Source organism: Gopherus flavomarginatus, chromosome 10, assembly GCF_025201925.1.
Source record: "Gopherus flavomarginatus isolate rGopFla2 chromosome 10, rGopFla2.mat.asm, whole genome shotgun sequence".
In the NCBI taxonomy this organism is placed as follows: Eukaryota; Metazoa; Chordata; order Testudines; family Testudinidae; genus Gopherus; species Gopherus flavomarginatus.
Window position 1 is genome coordinate 9,411,466 of NC_066626.1, and position 17,003 is coordinate 9,428,468.

The 17,003-nt window shown below is 54.2% G+C and overlaps 1 protein-coding gene across 2 annotated transcripts in view; it reads left to right on the top strand.

Annotated features, from left to right (window-relative positions):
• Positions 1–17,003, top strand: part of COL6A2 (collagen type VI alpha 2 chain) — a 53,551-nt gene that overhangs the window by 25,483 nt on the left and 11,065 nt on the right. For both annotated transcript variants that reach the window (XM_050916481.1, XM_050916482.1), the window contains exons 16-27: positions 291–353; positions 1,417–1,479; positions 2,010–2,072; positions 3,613–3,663; positions 4,854–4,889; positions 6,807–6,869; positions 7,459–7,521; positions 7,820–7,855; positions 8,170–8,215; positions 9,060–9,212; positions 10,377–10,829; positions 11,137–11,175. In XM_050916481.1, the coding sequence (XP_050772438.1) occupies positions 291–353; positions 1,417–1,479; positions 2,010–2,072; positions 3,613–3,663; positions 4,854–4,889; positions 6,807–6,869; positions 7,459–7,521; positions 7,820–7,855; positions 8,170–8,215; positions 9,060–9,212; positions 10,377–10,829; positions 11,137–11,175 (1,129 nt within the window). The remainder of the gene's footprint in view (positions 1–290; positions 354–1,416; positions 1,480–2,009; positions 2,073–3,612; positions 3,664–4,853; positions 4,890–6,806; positions 6,870–7,458; positions 7,522–7,819; positions 7,856–8,169; positions 8,216–9,059; positions 9,213–10,376; positions 10,830–11,136; positions 11,176–17,003) is intronic.

The window sequence follows — 17,003 nt, forward strand, 5'->3', positions numbered from 1 at the left end:
CGACCCCGCTAGCAAACGCAGGAGGAGCTGGGGGAGGTGTTTCCTGCTCCACCTGGAGTCTGGGGGCCTGACCAGGGGTTGAGGGGACGGAGAGAGGGCAGTGATGGACGCTCCAGGCTGTGAGGGCGGCTGAGGACACCTTGCCCTTGCAGCACCCACCCCAAAGAAAGGAACTGGGCGTGGGCCTCTCCTGAGGTGGTGCCTGAGGCTGGGGGCCTTCGGCAGCTGAGACACGGCCCAAGGGCAGCACTGGACGGTGAGTGTGTCTTACGACCTCTTTCTGCCAACAGGGAGACCCCGGCCCCGAAGGCCCCCGGGGCCTGGCTGGAGAAGTCGGCAGCAAAGGAGCAAGGGTAAGCATGAAGAACAGGCGTGGGGCAGGCAGCAGAGGGAATGGCCATTGACGCTCTTCCCAGCCTGTGCAGGATCGCCCCCTGAGCTGTCTCCATGAAGCGTGAGGAATATCCACCCCCCAGTTCCGACTGCAGCACGTGTGCCCTTCCTCTGAGCCCCCAGCAGGCCCCTCTCTCCAACCCCATGGCTGTGCGAGAGCTGAGCTTGCTTGTTACGTGTCCCCTCGTGCCAACCTCCATCACACAGGAGGGCTGCCCACAGGGCAGGAATCTGTCCAGATGCTGTGCACAGTCATGCAAGCAGGTCTCCCAGCCCTGAGGAGATCAGAGCCTGGTGTGGGACGCCACATTTCCCTCTCCCCAATACCCACAGCCATGTCCCTGTAATCTGGGTGCGGGAGAGAGGTTTCTTTAACCCTTCTGTCCCTTTCCACAATGCCACAAACATGAGAACACCTGGCCACCTGCTGCCCCTCTTGGGCTTGGCCCCAGGATGGATAGGCAGCTGCTTGAGGCTGCCCGGGGTATGTCAGCTGGGAAGGAGCCCCCAGAGAGCCAGCCAGGGGGTGGCCCAAAGCAGAGGAAGTGGGGAAGAGGCCCACTGGCACCGCACCAGGAAGGAACGCTGAGCTAGGCCTTCCCCAGTAGCATAGCCCTGCCCGGGGAGCAGAGTTCAAATGCTGAGCAATTTGTCCCGCTCCTGCAGTGTCGGCCGGGGAAGGGAACATTGCACTGTGTGCTCAGGCAGACGGCTCTGCCGTGAGATAGTCCAGTGCCAGGAGAGCGTCCCTTGGGCAATCTGCACCCCCGGAGCAGCAGCAAGAGGCTTCCCCTGGGAGAGGGGACGCTAATGGCAAAGGGTTCCCCACTCAGAGGTGCCCAGATGGGAGCCTAGGAGTGCCCAGGTGCCCTGGTTAACCCCACCCCATCCAATGCCCTGCTGCCAGTGGCACCTGCCCTGCCGGTGCTGCGTACGCTCTGCACTGCCCGTTAAATGCTGAGAGCTGGTGTGTGCCTGTCCGCTCACAGTGTGGTGACCTGTCTTCTTGCTTTGTTCCTCAAGGGCGACCGAGGACTGCCGGGGCCCCGAGGCCCTCAGGGTGTCGTGGGAGAGCCAGGCAGGCCTGTAAGTTTCCCAGTGATTGCGGAATAGTGAGTGACTTTGATGATAGCCCCCAGGATTTACAGAGAATGATATGAACGTCCATTCACCCTTCCCACCTCCCAGCAGTGGGGCCAGCATGTTTTACAGATGGGCACAGGGACTTGCCCCACAAATTGGTGTCAGAGCCAGGGTCAGAATCCAGGGCCCGTTCAGTGGCTCCTGCTGCTCTGCTCGGTCCACTAGGCTGCACTGCCTCTCTCAGGCCTGACTTTCTGGTCACTTGGCCAGAGCTTCCCCTTTGCACCCTGGTTTAGTTAGTGGTTAATTCCAGCATCATTTGGTGGCAGGGGTGGTTTCCCCCTGGAACCCACTAATGCCAGAAGAGTTCGGTGCATGGGCCCTGCGGGGACGCGAGCAGCAATTGAAATGTAGAATTGTTCTGTGTTACTTTAACCCCCCGTATCTCCCTAGCCATCCACAGCACCATCCCCTGGCCCAGTGTGCAATCGGTGTCCTCTGCTTATCCTGCTCTCTCCCACACTGTCTTGCAGGGATCTCGTGGGGACCCAGGTGACATGGGCCCAAGGGGAAACTCAGGGCCCCCAGGACCAAAGGTAAAGTCTAGACGTACGTCCAGTGCAATAGAAAGGGGGGAATCAGCGGCTTCACCTGTGTACTCCATGGGGGCAGTGAGCACCCCCACCTCAGTCTGTACCTCTGAGACCCACTCTGAGTTCTCACCTGCCCCCTCCAGCCATGGCAGCTTAGTCCTTCCCCTGGATAAAGACTCGCTGGTGACACCCAGGTGAAGTGTCCAGGTCCACGCAGCCTCCCTGTCCGAACTCTCCTCCCGTCAGGCAGCCCTGCTGTTTCTGGAAGGCTGATGCTGTTGGTGCAGAGTCCTGTGCTGAAGTCATTGCTGTCCTTGGCTTCTCTTAGCCCCATTCCTCTGTGTCATGGTACAATTCCCCACTCTGAACCTTAGCGTCCAAAAGATGGGGTACCAGCATGAATTCCTCTAAGCTCAACTACCAGCTTAGTACTTGTGGCGCTGCCACCAACCAGGAATTCCAGTGCCTGGTACACTCTGGTCCCCACAAAACCTTGCCCGGGGACCCCCAAGACCCAGTCCCTCTGGATCTTAACACAAGGAAAGTAAACACTTTCCCTCACAGTTGCCTCTCCCAGGCTTCCCCTCCCTGGGTTACCCTGGAAGATCACTGTGATTCAAACTCCTTGAATCACAAAACAGAGAGGAAAATGCACCTTCCCCCCTCCTTCTCTCTCCCCCTCCCAGACTCTTCCTGAGAGAGACAGTAATCCTAACACAGAGAGAAAATAACCTCTCTCTCCCCCTTCCCTCCTTTCTCCCCACCAATTCCCTGGTGGATCCAGACCCAGTCCCCTGGGGTCTCACCAGAATAAAAAAACAATCAGGTTCTTAAACAAGAAAAGCTTTTAATTAAAGAGGGAAAAACAGTAAAAATTATCTTTTTAAATTTAAGATGGAATATGTTACAGGGTCTTTCAGCTATAGACACTGGGAATACCCTCCCAGCCTAAGTATACAAGTACAAAGTAAAATCCTTTCAGCAAAATACAAATTTGAACTCCTTCCAGCCAAATACACATTTGCAAATAAAGAAAACAAACATAAGCCTAACTTGCTTTATCTACCTAGTACTCACTATTCTGAACTTATAAGAGCCTGTATCAGAGAGATTGGAGAGAAACTTGGTTGCACATCTGGTCCCTCTGAGCCCCCAGAGTGAACAACAACCAAAAACTAACAGCACACACACAAACTTCCCTCGCTCAAGATTTGAAAGTATCCTGTCCCCTGATTGGTTCTCTGGTCAGGTGACAGCCAGGCTCACTGCTCTTGTTAACCCTTTCCAGGCAAAAGAGATATAAAGTACTTCTGTTCTATTAACTCCTACTATCTGTTTATGACACTCTGCCTTACAAACCAGGATGCTCCTTCTAGAGCGCTCCAGCGCCCAGCAGCTAGCTAAGTCAGTGACCCAAATGCAGAGATTGCGGGTGTGTCTTCTAGAGAAGAGAAACTCCCCGACTCACTGACGTCGCTAGCTCAGCACGCGCTGCATTTTAACGTTCTGGCTTCACTGAAACATTCTCTCTTTCCTCTCAAAGGGAGACCGAGGCAGACCTGGCTTCAGCTACCCTGGCCCCAGAGGACTTGGGGTACGTATGGCTCAGGCAGAGGCAAATTAAGCTTTTGTGGGTCCCTGGTTCAGAGCAAGTGGGGGGCCCCTCCCCATCCCTTCTGCTTGCAGTCCCTCCCAGCCTCCACCCTCGCACTCCTGCCAGGGAAAGGGGGTTGGGTCGCAGCGGCTTCCCCTGCTGTCTGGCAGGCGCGCCGGGCAGGTGGAGCGGGTTGGGGCACAGGAGCGCCCATTTTTCTAGGGGCCCCCAATTGGCCAGAGCCCCTGGCTACAGACCCTATTGGCCAGTGGCTGATCACATTCATGTGGCTAAGCACATTCATGCCTGGCACACTAGCTGCTATGGCTGCAGCCGGCTGTGCAGGGGAAATCCCAGCTCTCCCGGCTGAGCCCTTTGAGAGAAGCAGAGGAGGGAGGTTTTGGGAGGAAGCCTTGTTGGAGCCAGATCCGGAGAAAGGGAAAAGCTGCTGTCCCAGCAACAGCACAGATGAAACCAATGGGGAATCGCTCCCACGCAGCAGAGGGGCAGGCATAGAAGGAGCGGTGAGAGGCTGGCAGGTTTCCATTGTCAAGATGAAGCATTATTGCTCCTCGGAATAAGTAGGAACATAATAGTCCTGTTGGAGGGTCAGGTTCCCTCACACCCCTTTGAATTCAGTGTAATAAACCAGGGTTTGCGTGTTACTTATCCACTTCTCCCTGATGGATAAAGGTGGTGTAAGGAATGTAGGTCTGGTACCAGAGCCGCCTGCTCTAAACACCCACGCTCCATTGAATAGGAGATTGACTGGTCTGTGTGTTAAATAGCTGCCTGCGGATTATCCCAGCCTGAGCCAGCTGTGCAGGGTGTGGAGCACTGCAGTGTTGTGTTCCCACCACAATTCGGCCAGGGAATCTTACCCTTTGCTTACAGCAGTCAGCCACTCACTTGTGGGGCTTCAGGGCCAGAGCCAGAGCCCCTTCGACTGTGGAAAGCCTCCCACTGACTCCAGTGGGCTCTTCTGGCTGGGCTGTCAGAGGTGCTAGGGACCTGCAGTCCCCACAGAAGTCCAGGGGAGTTGCAGGGGCTCAATCCCCTCCTAAAACCAGGCCACAAGTATGTTGGTGTATTATATCGAAATGTGTCCATCACCGTTGTCTGTAGGCACATGTGCAGCAAATTTCAATCTAGCACAAAACTGAAGCTAACTAACTCCTGTCTGTTCCCAGGGTGACAAAGGCCAGATGGGGCCACCTGGTCCAGAGGTACGGAGTGTGTGTATGGGGGGGTGTATTTATGAGGTTATCGGTTTAACCACTGAGCTAAGCAGTTAGTTCCTGGCCTGTCAATGAGTGACAGAGGAACCCTGCACTGATGGGCATGGCTGACCTGTGACCTGCCAGCAGCTCTGATGATCCCAGGGGGCACTAACCTGGGGACCTGTGTCCTACAAGCAGCCCCATTGGTCTCAGGGGTCACTCACTTGGGGAAGGGTGTGCAGGACCCTGATTCATTTGGTTGGATTTAGCGGTGTGTGTACACACGGACACAGGGGTTAGTGTCGCTGTGTGTGCTGCCCTCCCTCAGCATATGCAGTCCAGGGAGGATGCTGAGAAATAACTGTCTTCCAACCCTAGAATTGCCCTGGCACTAACAGACCTGTGTCCTCAAGGTGGCATCCAGCCTGGGGAGGGCCCTAGCAAGGTCCGCTGGCACAGTGGCCATGCAGGGAGCCAAGGCATGCCCTGCCCCTGAGCTGGGGACTCTGTGTTGGAACCAAAGGGGTCGTCCCTCAGGAAGTGCTGGGGCTGTGCCAGCAGAGGGGCCGCTGGACCTGTGCACAGATGGCCAGGAACTCCCACTGAGAACCCTACAGTGGGACAGTGGCCACAGCCGCCTCCTTAGGGCCTGGTCCAGCCCATTGAATCACTAGGCGTCTGTCCTTGGCCTCCAGGGAGCCTTGGCCTGGCCCCTAGTGCCACATGTAGGCCTCAGCTTGGGCTTGTTGTGAGCCGAGAGGGCTCCACCCACAGCAGTGGGCTACCAGGGGCATTTCTTCTCATCACAGAGCCCAGGCTCTGTGTGCTGGTGGTGGGCCGAGGGGCACAGGCAGGGTGGTGCCAGGTGAACTATCCAGAGAAGTTAAGGGCACACAGATATACAGTCAGTTATCTTCCTGGTCCTCACACTTCGTATGTTGGTCATTCCGGGTCTGTACAGCACCTAGCACAAGGAGGCACCAGTCAAGTGTCAAAGTTAGAATCAGGACTCACAATTTGTCAGACCACTCTGTTTATTAGCGCAGCGCTCCGCCAATAACATTCAGAATATGTGAGTGCCCATGCAAGGCCCAAACAGTCTTATTTATACAGATAAAAGAGCGGGAATTTAGACAAAGGGACAAAGAAATCAAAACAGTAAAATTCACCTGGGGCACAGCATGCATATCCTATTTCCTTACTAACTGTTATCGATCTAAGGCTAATGCTTCACCAATTGCCCTTAAACGGTGCAATTGTTCTATGTTAATGTCTGTATTCCTGACACCTGGTTGCAACATTCCAACAACTTTGCTTAAAGGTACAGACAGCATTTCTTTAATCCTTTCTATTTTTACTATATAATTCATTCTACTTTCACACAAGGGTGGGGCCTCTGGATGCTACCCTGGTAAACGCTGCAATCTAATGGTGACACTCAGAGGCAGATAGCTACATGCTAGCAGCAATTACCGAGCCTCAGCTTGCCAAAACCCTACGTACTTCACAGTAATTACTCCTACATGGTGCGATTGACATGTGCCAGGCATATCTCCGTTCGGTGCAGCATTCAGCACTCGGGCTATACGTTAGCTGTCTAACTTCCAGTAGTAGTTAATCCCATGTGCAGAGTCACCAAGCTCTCCCATTGACACACCTGGCCCTGGAGCTCTTCCAGGCATGTGTTTTCAGAGTAGTAACCTGATGTTTCATAAAGCATCCCCCTCTGAAAGGAATGGCTGGGAAAGCCAGACGTCTGCAGAGATCCCACTTCCTCTTCCCCACGCCCAGGGCTCCTTGACGACAGGCAACCTGTGCGCAGACTGTGTTTCTGGGACAGGAGATCAGCCTGGCTAACAGCAGTACAGCTTTCCCGACACACGCTCTGGACTGCCATAACACTTCTCTACCTCCTTTGCACAGGGTGGAAGGGGTGACCCGGGACCGAAAGGCGATCCTGGGAAGAAAGGAGAAAAAGGGGAAGCTGTAAGTACGCTGTCAGTGCCGCTCCCATATCCAGGCCCTGCTTTTCTGCCGTGGGCAGGACACCCGCACTGCCAGAGGTTGAGGGGACGACATACGGACCCTGCTGTTCTGCACGTCTAGCCTCTGGGGCACCTGGGTGTGAGAGAGCCAGGTTAAAGGTCCATAGAGCTCCCGCCTGGCATTGCTACTGCTCCCCAGCCTGGGCAGTGCCAGTCTCTTTACACTGGGAGTGTAGCTGGGATCACAATCTGGTTCAGATTTCTGGCTGGGGGACAAACTAGAAGCTTATGGGCCATGCCACTTGCAAGACCAGAGCACATCCTGCATGTGGCTGGATGCTGGATGGGTTGCGTACCTGGCCCCTTAGCGCACCTGGCCCCCGTACCAGGAACACGGTATTTGCAGTGAGATCTGCCTGAGTACAGCACAGCTGCTCCCGTGGCTAGGAGCTAGTGTCCAGCAGGAGAGGCAAGGCCCTTGGGGTACTCAGCTGGGGTGTTGCTGGCCAGGGCAAGTGGGGAGGGCTCTTACTTCAGCAGTATCACCCATGTCATGCCTGTCAAATTCATTCCTTTTCTCTTCCTGCCAGGGTGACCTCCCCCCACCCGGCCAACCCGGCCCCAGAGGTGAACCAGGCAAAAAGGGCGACGAGGTACCGTACCGTGGCACTGTTAGATCGGTTGCGCCCAGCTGCTCCCTTTCTCCCTCCATCTTACGTGTGCTTGAAGCCGCTAGGCTGAGAAAGCCCTGGTAGGGCCTCCCCCTGCCGGACTGGCAGGGGGCTGCTCCCTTGTGGGCCAGCCATTAACGATTCCAGCTAGGCGCTCTGGGGCTGTTACCGTTCCCCTGCCTGCCAGCGCCTGTGTGAATCCAGCCCCAGCAGGCAGCTGTGACTAGATCCCAAAGGTGAGTCCAGGAAAGGGCATGACACAGCTGTGTTCTTCTTACAGGGTGACCCGGGCCCACCCGGAGATCCTGGCCTAACCGTAAGTAGAGGCAGGTTCCTAATTACCTCCCACGGATACAGCTGGGAGGCGGGGGGATGACACTCACCCAGGGACTGTTCCCCTGCAGCATGCCGAGTGGGACTGAGACTCCGAGGCAGATCCTGCTCTTGGTGCCAGGGATGCAGCTCTGGCTGGACTCTCCCCATAGTACAGAGCAGCAGGAGAGCGGTGTGGGACTGAGGAAGGGAATGCAGAAGGGAAGCTGTGTTGCAGGCCGGGAATGGAGGGGACACTCCCACCCTACAGGCAGGCTGGCACTCACCAGCGCTCTGCTTCTTGTGTTTTGCTGGCAGGAATGCGATGTGATGACCTATGTGAGAGAAACCTGCGGCTGCTGCGGTCAGTCCAATGCTCTTCTCTTTGGGGGCTCGGTCAGCGCTGAGCAGCTTGGCTCTGAACCCGGAGCATGCTGCGTGTCCCTTAGAGGTCCCTCCCCAGTCATCCTCCTCTGCACCTGTGGTGTTAGCAGGAAGGTCGTACGCGGCAGCCCTCGCCCCAGGAGAGGGCCAGCTCTCTCCCGTGTGCCACGGACGGCCTCAGAGTTGAGGCAGAGCAGGACTCTCATGGGTTTGCTCAGACAGTATCGTCCGCATGCACAGCTGCTGCCCCTTGGCACTGTCAGTGCTGAGCATGCTCTGCCCGTTGGGGCGATGGAATTGCCAGCAGAACACAGACCCACTGCTCAGACTCAGGGAAATAACGAAACCCCTGCTGGGCCTGACCGTCCGCTGCTCGCTGCCCTGCATGCTCCACCATCGCGGCAGTGAAGCTGCCCAGGCGGTGTGAGACAGCCCGGCTAGTCTCTGTGCTCTCCCAGCAGAGATGCCACAGACAGACATCAGGGAATGGTGGGTCGCAGCCAGTCACAGCCTTCCCCTGCCAGGGACAGGGACTGAGTCCCTGCTGAGCTGGGTGGGTAAAGGGCTGGATAAATCTCTCAGCTCTGCAAACTCAGATAAGGCTAATGAGCATCCAGCCATGTGCCACAGAGCATCAGCTTAGTTTCCTCCCAAGGTGTCCAGCTGCCTGTGGATGGCTTCACTTTCCTTCGGGTAGGATGGCAGGGACCTGATGTGGGATCTTCCCATGGATGCCCTCCCTTGTGGTGGAGGCCCTCTCTGCGATCTGGGCAGGCCTTGCTGGCCTTGTCCTCCTGTGATCCGCTCCTCTCTCCCATCCACAGACTGTGAGAAGCGCTGTGGTGCCCTGGACATCGTGTTTGTCATAGACAGCTCCGAAAGCATCGGCTACACCAACTTCTCCCTGGAAAAGAACTTTGTCATCAACGTGGTCAGCCGCCTGGGCTCCATCGCCAAGGACCCCAAGTCAGAGACAGGTGAAGGGTGCGGGTGAGCAGTGGGGGGGGGGGCTGAGGGAGAGACAGATGGGGCCCTTGGACCCCCACCTCTTACCCACCCACCCTAAGCAGAGCCGGCTCTAGGCACCAGCGTTCCAAGCATGTGTTCCTGGCTCCCATGTAAATGAGCAGGAGTCACTCCACCATTACATGTAGGTTAAAGGTCACAGTAAAATCGGTGGGAAAACCAAATGAGGGGAAAGGTCAGCAGCTCATAACTGAGGTAATGGAAATTGGTGGGACTGCTAGGACTGTTGGCATGCGTTCAGCATGCCTGGAACATGGGCATGTGCAAGACGGAGATTGGCAAAGGTGCCTAGACAGTTCTGACAGGACAGTAGAAAAGTCAGCATGGCAGCGGGCAGCCAAAGGCGTCGGGAGGCTGGGCGCTGACAGGAGAGAAGAAAGAAGCGTGCTGGGTGGCCCATTGACATCAGCCGCAGAGGGAAGCAGAGAGAGAGAGAGAACTCAGGAGAACGATGAGTAAATCTGTCAGACAACACTAGCACATCGCGTAGGGCAGTGGGAGTGTGTGTGTGTGCGCGCGCAGGTAGGTTAATAAAGACGGATGTGTGTGTGTTGATTGTAAAGGGAATGTTTAGATTTAAAGAAGTGTTACCACTTGCGATCAGCAATCTGGGAGAGATGGGTCAGCTGTCATAGAGCGCAGCTACTTGGGAGCACTTCAGACTGTAAGGCAGTGTGATTTGGGGTGCTCTTTAGCTTCGTATTACAGATTTGTGTTTTAGAACAGCAATGAGGGATGGGGGTTTAGATTATTATTGTATTAGGGATTGTTCTATACAAAAATCCAGGTTGTTTTCTATTGTTCAGAGCCCGAGAGAACTGGAATTGTGTGTTGTTTTGTAACACCGTGACAGCACTTTGACCATGTGAAACCATTCAGTCTTTCAGTGCTTGTCACTGGTGCAAGTCATTGGCATGCATGATGCAGCGTGGCAGTGTCATGATGTCACGAGATGCTGCCATGCAGGGGTCCGGAGCGATGGTGCCCTCTGCAGACAATTTGGCATGTATAGTGTGCTGCCAGTGTGTGCCCTGCATAGGGACACACCCCAGTGAGCTGGGGGAGGGCGCCACAGGAGTGAGGATGGCGGGGTGTGACCATCTATCTCCCTGCAGGTGCCCGGGTTGGGGTGGTGCAGTACAGCCACGAGGGGACGTTCGAGGCCATCCAGCTCAACGACGAGCGCATCAACTCGCTGTCCAACTTCAAGGAGGCGGTGAAGCGTCTGGAGTGGATTGCCGGGGGGACCTGGACACCCTCCGCTCTGCAGTTTGCCTACAACAAGCTCATCAAGGAGAGTAAGCGAGAGAAAGCCCGTGTGTTTGCCGTGGTGGTGACAGACGGGCGCCACGATCCGCGGGACGATGACAACAACCTCCGGGCCTTCTGCCAGGGAGATGTGATTGTCAATGCCATCGGCATCGGAGACATGTTCAACCAGCCAGACCAGGATGAGACCCTGCACTCCATTGCATGCAACGACCAGCAGCATGTCCAGAAAATGAAGCTCTTCTCGGAGCTGGTGGCTGAGGAATTCATTGACAAGATGGAGGACGTCCTCTGCCCAGGTCTGCACCTGCCACCCTGGCTCAGTCACCGTGCAAGGCTGGGGCTGGGGTGCGAGTTGGTCGGTTGTATGCAGCACACAGTGCAGTACCACCGGATGACAATGCATGTAGTTGGGTCAGTTACACTGGAGATCGCATCTCCCTAATGCAGATCAGCATAGCTGTCTCTTCCCCAACCGCAGAGCAGATCCCCATGGGCAGCATCCACCCCTGTGTGTGTCCTCGCCCACCACGGAGCGAGAGGCCTGGCCTGCTGCTGAGATAGGGCGGCACCATCTCACTAGCTGTTCCTTTGTTCTCGTTTCAGATCCACAGATCGTCTGCCCGGAACTGCCCTGCCAAACAGGTAAAAATAACACCAAACAGCTCCGTCCCTTACGTGCTGCGCGGTAGTGGGTGAGTGAGGAACAGCAACCTCTCCATCCACGCAATACCCCAGCGGGGGTAGAGAAAGGGGCTGTCACTTTATCTCAAGAGAGGCCTCAGTTTCCATCCCCCCCGCACTTTGCCTGTCTGGCTGAGGGCTCTCCACAGGCAGGTACGTGTGTGCAGTACAGCCATGCTCAGCCCCTCTCCCTTCTCCTCATCCCAGTGGAGATGGCACCGAACCTAAACCCCAGATCCTAAACCCCCATGGGACCTGACAGGGCTTGGAATCCAAATCCAGGAATGAAGTGCTCACGAGCCAACCCCCCAGAGCCAAACTCCCCACCCTTTGGAAATCCTGCCCTGTGGCACTGGGCATTCCCTGGGACTGGACGGGCAGTGCAGCAGAACTCTACGGCTTCCCGTGGAGACTTGACTCACACTGGCTGTACTGAAATGAACTAGTAACACCGAGTTGGGTGCAAAGGGGCCATGTGATGAGGCGGGACAACCCTGTGGGGTGAGAGAGGCAGATGCTGCTTGGTGCAGATCCCAGTACTTGGACCACGTTCTGCTTGTGAAGTGTTAAAACTCCAGCCTCATTACTATTGCTAGCACAGAAAGTGCAACGTATCTGTCTGCAGACCTGCCAGTGAGCTCTGTGCAGCTTGGAAGCTTCTCTTTCCCCAACAGAAGTTGGCCCAATGACAGATATTACCTCACACTCCCTCTCTATCGAACTAATCATAGACCCAGTGTTTGGCGATAGGCGAGTCGTGCAGGTTACCGTGGGTCACGCAGTGTTGCCAATACTTGCGATTTAGTCGTGAGTCTCACCATGTTGTTTTCCGAAAGCCCCAGCTCCACAAGTCAGGTGACTGTGGGATCTCAACTTACATGGACTAGAAAGTGACTTGTTTAAAGATCAGTCTGTAGAGCAAAGCTGGAAAGCAGGCCCCCTGCAGGCCGAGGAAGCAGGAGAAAAGCAAAGGAATCCCAGTGTTTTATCTCTTTAAAATCTCATGATTTTTCAGCCAGTCTCATGACACTGGGGGCCCTGACTTGTGAATCTGGAGGCAAGACTGAGGAGGGGTTGCAGGGAGCTCCGTGCTGTGCCCTATGACAAGGGTTGTCCTGGAAAGCCATGTGTAGGGAGCTCTCCTTCCCTACTGCCCTGGGGGAAATACTCTGCAAGCTTCTTTAAAGAGAACCCTCTTCCAGTCTGCCCAGCCTCCCTCTCTGGGGCAGACTGACCAAGGACTGCCAGGAGGAGGGGGAGATGGCAGCTGGCAAAGCCTTGAGCAGGGAAGAGAGTGGAATTTTTCACCTTGTGATGAAAGTGCCAACCTGCTGTCCCAGGCCAGAGAAGGGGCTAGCTGGGCACCCTCCCCTCCTGCTGATCTGCTGCTGTGCGTCAGCGCTGACCGCTCCGGCTGCTGCAGCCTCGCCTGTCTTGAGCAGCACCTGACAGTCGTGTCAATCAGTGTGTTGTGCACAAATATTCCGTCAGGATTGTGCAAACCCCACTGACTCCTTTCACTGACTCAGGTTTAACCCTGCACTGCGGAGCTGAACAGCTAGCCCTGAATGCGGCACCTTCCCACTGAATTAGGGGCTCTGGACAGTGCACTCCAGCCCCACATCTGAGGCAGTCATACTCAGCTGCTTTGAATTTGGATCTGGACAGATCTCAAAGGATGCAGCAGCCTGCTCTTCCAGCCACTGCTTTATCATAGGCTGCGCCAGGCATCCGTGCTTCAGAGCCCTGCTTGTGCTTAGCTGCGAGGTCAGACTGGCAGTGGGGTGGGCGCAGTGCCATGAGGGCAGGATTGATTTGTAAAGAGAAACCATGCAGGGCAGCGTCACTGACACTTGGAACAGCAGCATGTTCGGGTTCTGCTCAGTCTCTGCCAAGCGTCCATCAGGAGATCCCAGGCCTGGGCGACGTGGCCTTCGTCACATAGCAGCTCTCGACCATTCTCATTGCGCATGCCAGGTACGGCACCGCTTAGAACCACTTCTCTTTTCCTACACTGAATAGGGCTGGATCAGAAACCCCCGGGGGGGAGGGGGGGCTGTGGGGAGACAGGCCACTCTAAAAGCAGAATTCCCTCACCCAGACCTTAGCCCGGGCAGGGCTCAGGCTGCATCCACCGAACACAGCAGTTGTAGATCGACTGCCCCCGGGAGTGGTGGCAGAGAAAGCGTAGCCCTGGCGGTGATGGGTGGTGTTGCTTTGCTCTGGGTGGGTGGAATTCCCACTGGGCTGGGGAGTGAGTGGGATTTAGGAGGCGCCCAGGTGCCCCCCAGCTCTGTGCTGGCTCACTGCCAGGCTGCGTGTGACATCTGGCAATGTCCAGCCAGGTTTGGCCTGGGAAGCCGGGCTGTGGCCAAAGCTGGGAGGAGCCCGTCTGTGCTAGAGGAACCCAGCGACAGGCAGCGTAGGCGAGCTGAGGACTTGGTAGTACATGGCTGCAATGATGCGGTGGGCTCTGCTCCCTTCTGACCTCTCTGCCGTGTGGCTGAAAGCTGTGTCCATGCTGAGCTGTGAGAAGCCGCATGTTACCTGGGGTATGTGAGATGTGTATGTGCCACCCACCCCTCGGACGAGTCAGTGGCCAGCCAGGGCCTGGAGCCAAACGCAGACAGGCCTGGCCCTGGGCCTCACTAATACCAACCCTTGGGTCTTACAGAGCACATGTCAGCAGCAGGCCTCAACACACTCACACTCTCTAATGGCTTTCCCCCCGCCCCAGGGCAAGGCAGGGCGGGGCTGGCAGACCCTGGGCAGGTGGGGGCTGGCACTGAGAGGCTGTGTGTCTTGCCCAGGGTCACACAGGCAGGTCTGTGGCAGGGTGGGAATTGGCCTCAGTGTAACAATCTTGGGGTTCATTAAACATCCAGCCAGGGAATGAGAAAGGAATAAAACTTGTAATAAAACAAACGGAAGAGCGTCTGAGGTGATGTACTGTGCACAGCTACACTGGCTTCTCCACCCCAGCCTCCCGGGCACCTCTCTAAATTCCTGTATTTATCATACTGTCCCTTATGATGGAGCATCTCTACATTATAATCTTCCATAAACATGTCTCTGTAGCGTCCCTCTTAACGAAAATCAAAAATTAACTCTTTATATACATATCTATTAACAGCGAACAACTATCTAATAACACATGCATTAAATTCTCAACCCATCTAGTAGGTTTCCATAAACCCAATGTGTCCTCTCCCTAGAGAGGAGAGGTTACCAGCACACCACTCTGGAATAGCAGCAAAGAGTCCTGTGGCACCTTATAGACTAACAGAAGAGCGTCTGAGGTGATGTACTGTGCACAGCTACACTGGATTCTCCACCCCAGCCTCCCAGGCACCTTCTGATAGTCTATAAGGTGCCACAGGACTCTTTGCTGTTTTTACAGATCCAGACTAACATGGCTACACCTCTGATACTTGACACTCTGGAATGAGTCTTCACAACTCAGTTTTCTCAACTACCCCTTCTCCAGGCAGGTTAGCATGTCTGAGTCTTTCAGGACTCCCTCTCCAATCTTCTCAATATCAGTCTTTTCTTTCCTTAGAGACTGAGTCGTTCTCTTGTTCCTTGACAGTTTCTCCTTTCTCTGATGATGATAAAGGATCGGTCAGATGGGAAATGCTAGAGTCCACCTCAGCTGTCAGTGTGGTGGAACTTTCTGGGATTACTCGTAGATCCCTTCAGTTATGCCAAAATGTGTCCCCCTGGCTATCCGGACTACATAAAACCTTGGATTCAGTTGTTCTTTAATGGAACCCCTTTGGCTCCAAGTATCAGAGGTGTGATTCCTCAGGCACAGGCTATCACCTGGGTTAAGAGATGGGAGCTCACTGGCCCTTTTGTCAAAATTGGATTTCTGCTTTTCTTTCATTTCCATATGGTTTCATTGATATGAGATTTTAGCAAGTTAGCAGTGGTTGGTACATTAGATCTTAGCCTTCGTCTCATTAATAGCTCAGCTGGAGAAGAGTCTTCTCCAGAGGTGCACTTCGGTAAACCAATAACACTTTACACCAATCGCCCCCACTGGCAAAAATCTTTTTCATAAGGTTCTTCACAGTTTGTAGAGACTTTTCCACAAGTCCATTTGATTGAGCGTAATTTGGACTTGATGTTTTGAGATGAAAATCCCAATCTAGGGCAAATTGCCTAAAATCTGCAGCTCATTATCACTAAAAACTTCACCTGGAATTCCATGTCTGGAGAAGTTTCCCTTCCGTGACGAAGTGGGACTGTTCTTAATGTTTCCCCTGAATACTGTGTGGGTGCCTCAGTTTCCCCTATGCATTTCTTAAGTCTCCAGTGTGCATAAATGGCCAACCCTCTGTATCCTGGCAACAAACGGCTGGGGCCCTTCCCCCCTGCAAGGGAATAGCTAAAGATGAACAAAGAGGTCAGGTGACCTCCTGGCCCGGGAAAGAGACAAAGGCCAGAAAGGAGGGATTGGAGGGGGTTTCAGTTGGGAGCTGGCTGGGGACGAGGAGTGAGGGCGGACTGGGTTGTCTGCCTCGCTGGGCCCCAAAATGGACCTGACTGAGGGATCCTGTTCGCTGTACCTACAAGCTCTGTTTTAGATCGTGTTCCTGTCATCTAATAAACCTCTGTTTTACTGGCTGGCTGAGAGTCACGTCTGACTGCGAAGTGGGGGTGCAGAACCCTCTGGCTTCCCCAGGACCCCGCCTTGGTGGACTCACTGTAGGAAGTGCACGGAAGTTGCAGAGGATGCTGAATGCTCCAAGGAGAGACCCAGGAAGGTGAAACCGTGTGAGCTTCTTGCCCTGAAGACAGTCTGCTCCAAGGGAGAGGAGGCTCCCCAAAGTCCTGACTGGCTTCGTGGGGAACAGTTCCAGAGCATCGCCCAGGGACTCCATGACACCTTCATGCCGGCTATCACTGATTTACTATTAGTACTGTGCAGCATGCACATTTCTGGCAATAGAGACTTATCTGTGACTATTAAATAATCCTTTGATTGCCAGGTAAATAAGTCAGGGCGAACCTTCTCATGAGGCCTTTGTGGAACTGGGTGAGGTCTCAGTGTTTCTGCCTGTTGCCTTGGCTTCTTCAAGCATGAAAAGCAGCTTCCTACCACATTAGTAATGTCATGGTTGAGCTGCAGCCAATACAGCACCCCTCGTGCTCACTGTTTGCACTTCTCAATTCCTAAATGACCCTCATGGATCTTCTCCAGCATTTCTTTTCAGAAACTCACTGGAATTACAGCCTTACTGCCCTTGAAAACCACCTCATCTTTCACAGAAAGTTCATGTCTGCACTTCCAATAGTCTCTTATACCTGGACAGCAGCTGCTTAATTTCTTCAGGCCATGCTTTAATTATCACATCTTTAAGGATCCTCAATTATTTATCTTTCTCCATTTCCCCTCTTGTTTGTTTCAGTTTCCTGATAGCCATTGGAACTGACTTTATAATCAAATCTGCAGTGAACATGAATTTACTGGGTATGTAGGTCACAACCAAATCATACTTTTGCAGCTTTATCATCATGCTTTGAATCATTAAGGTGCAGTCATTTAACAGTTTGCTAAATAACACTATCCAGGGCTTGTGGTCATTTCAGCTTCCACTGCCTGGCCATAAATCTACTAATTCAATCTCTCACTGGCAAACAATATTCCTAAAAGCCCCTTCTGGATCTGTGTGTATCTGGTTTCTACCTCAGTCAGTGATTTGGCTGGATATGCCACTGTTTGCCAACAACATTCCTCATGCTTCTGTAGAATCACTGCACCCAACCCAGATTATGAAGCATTT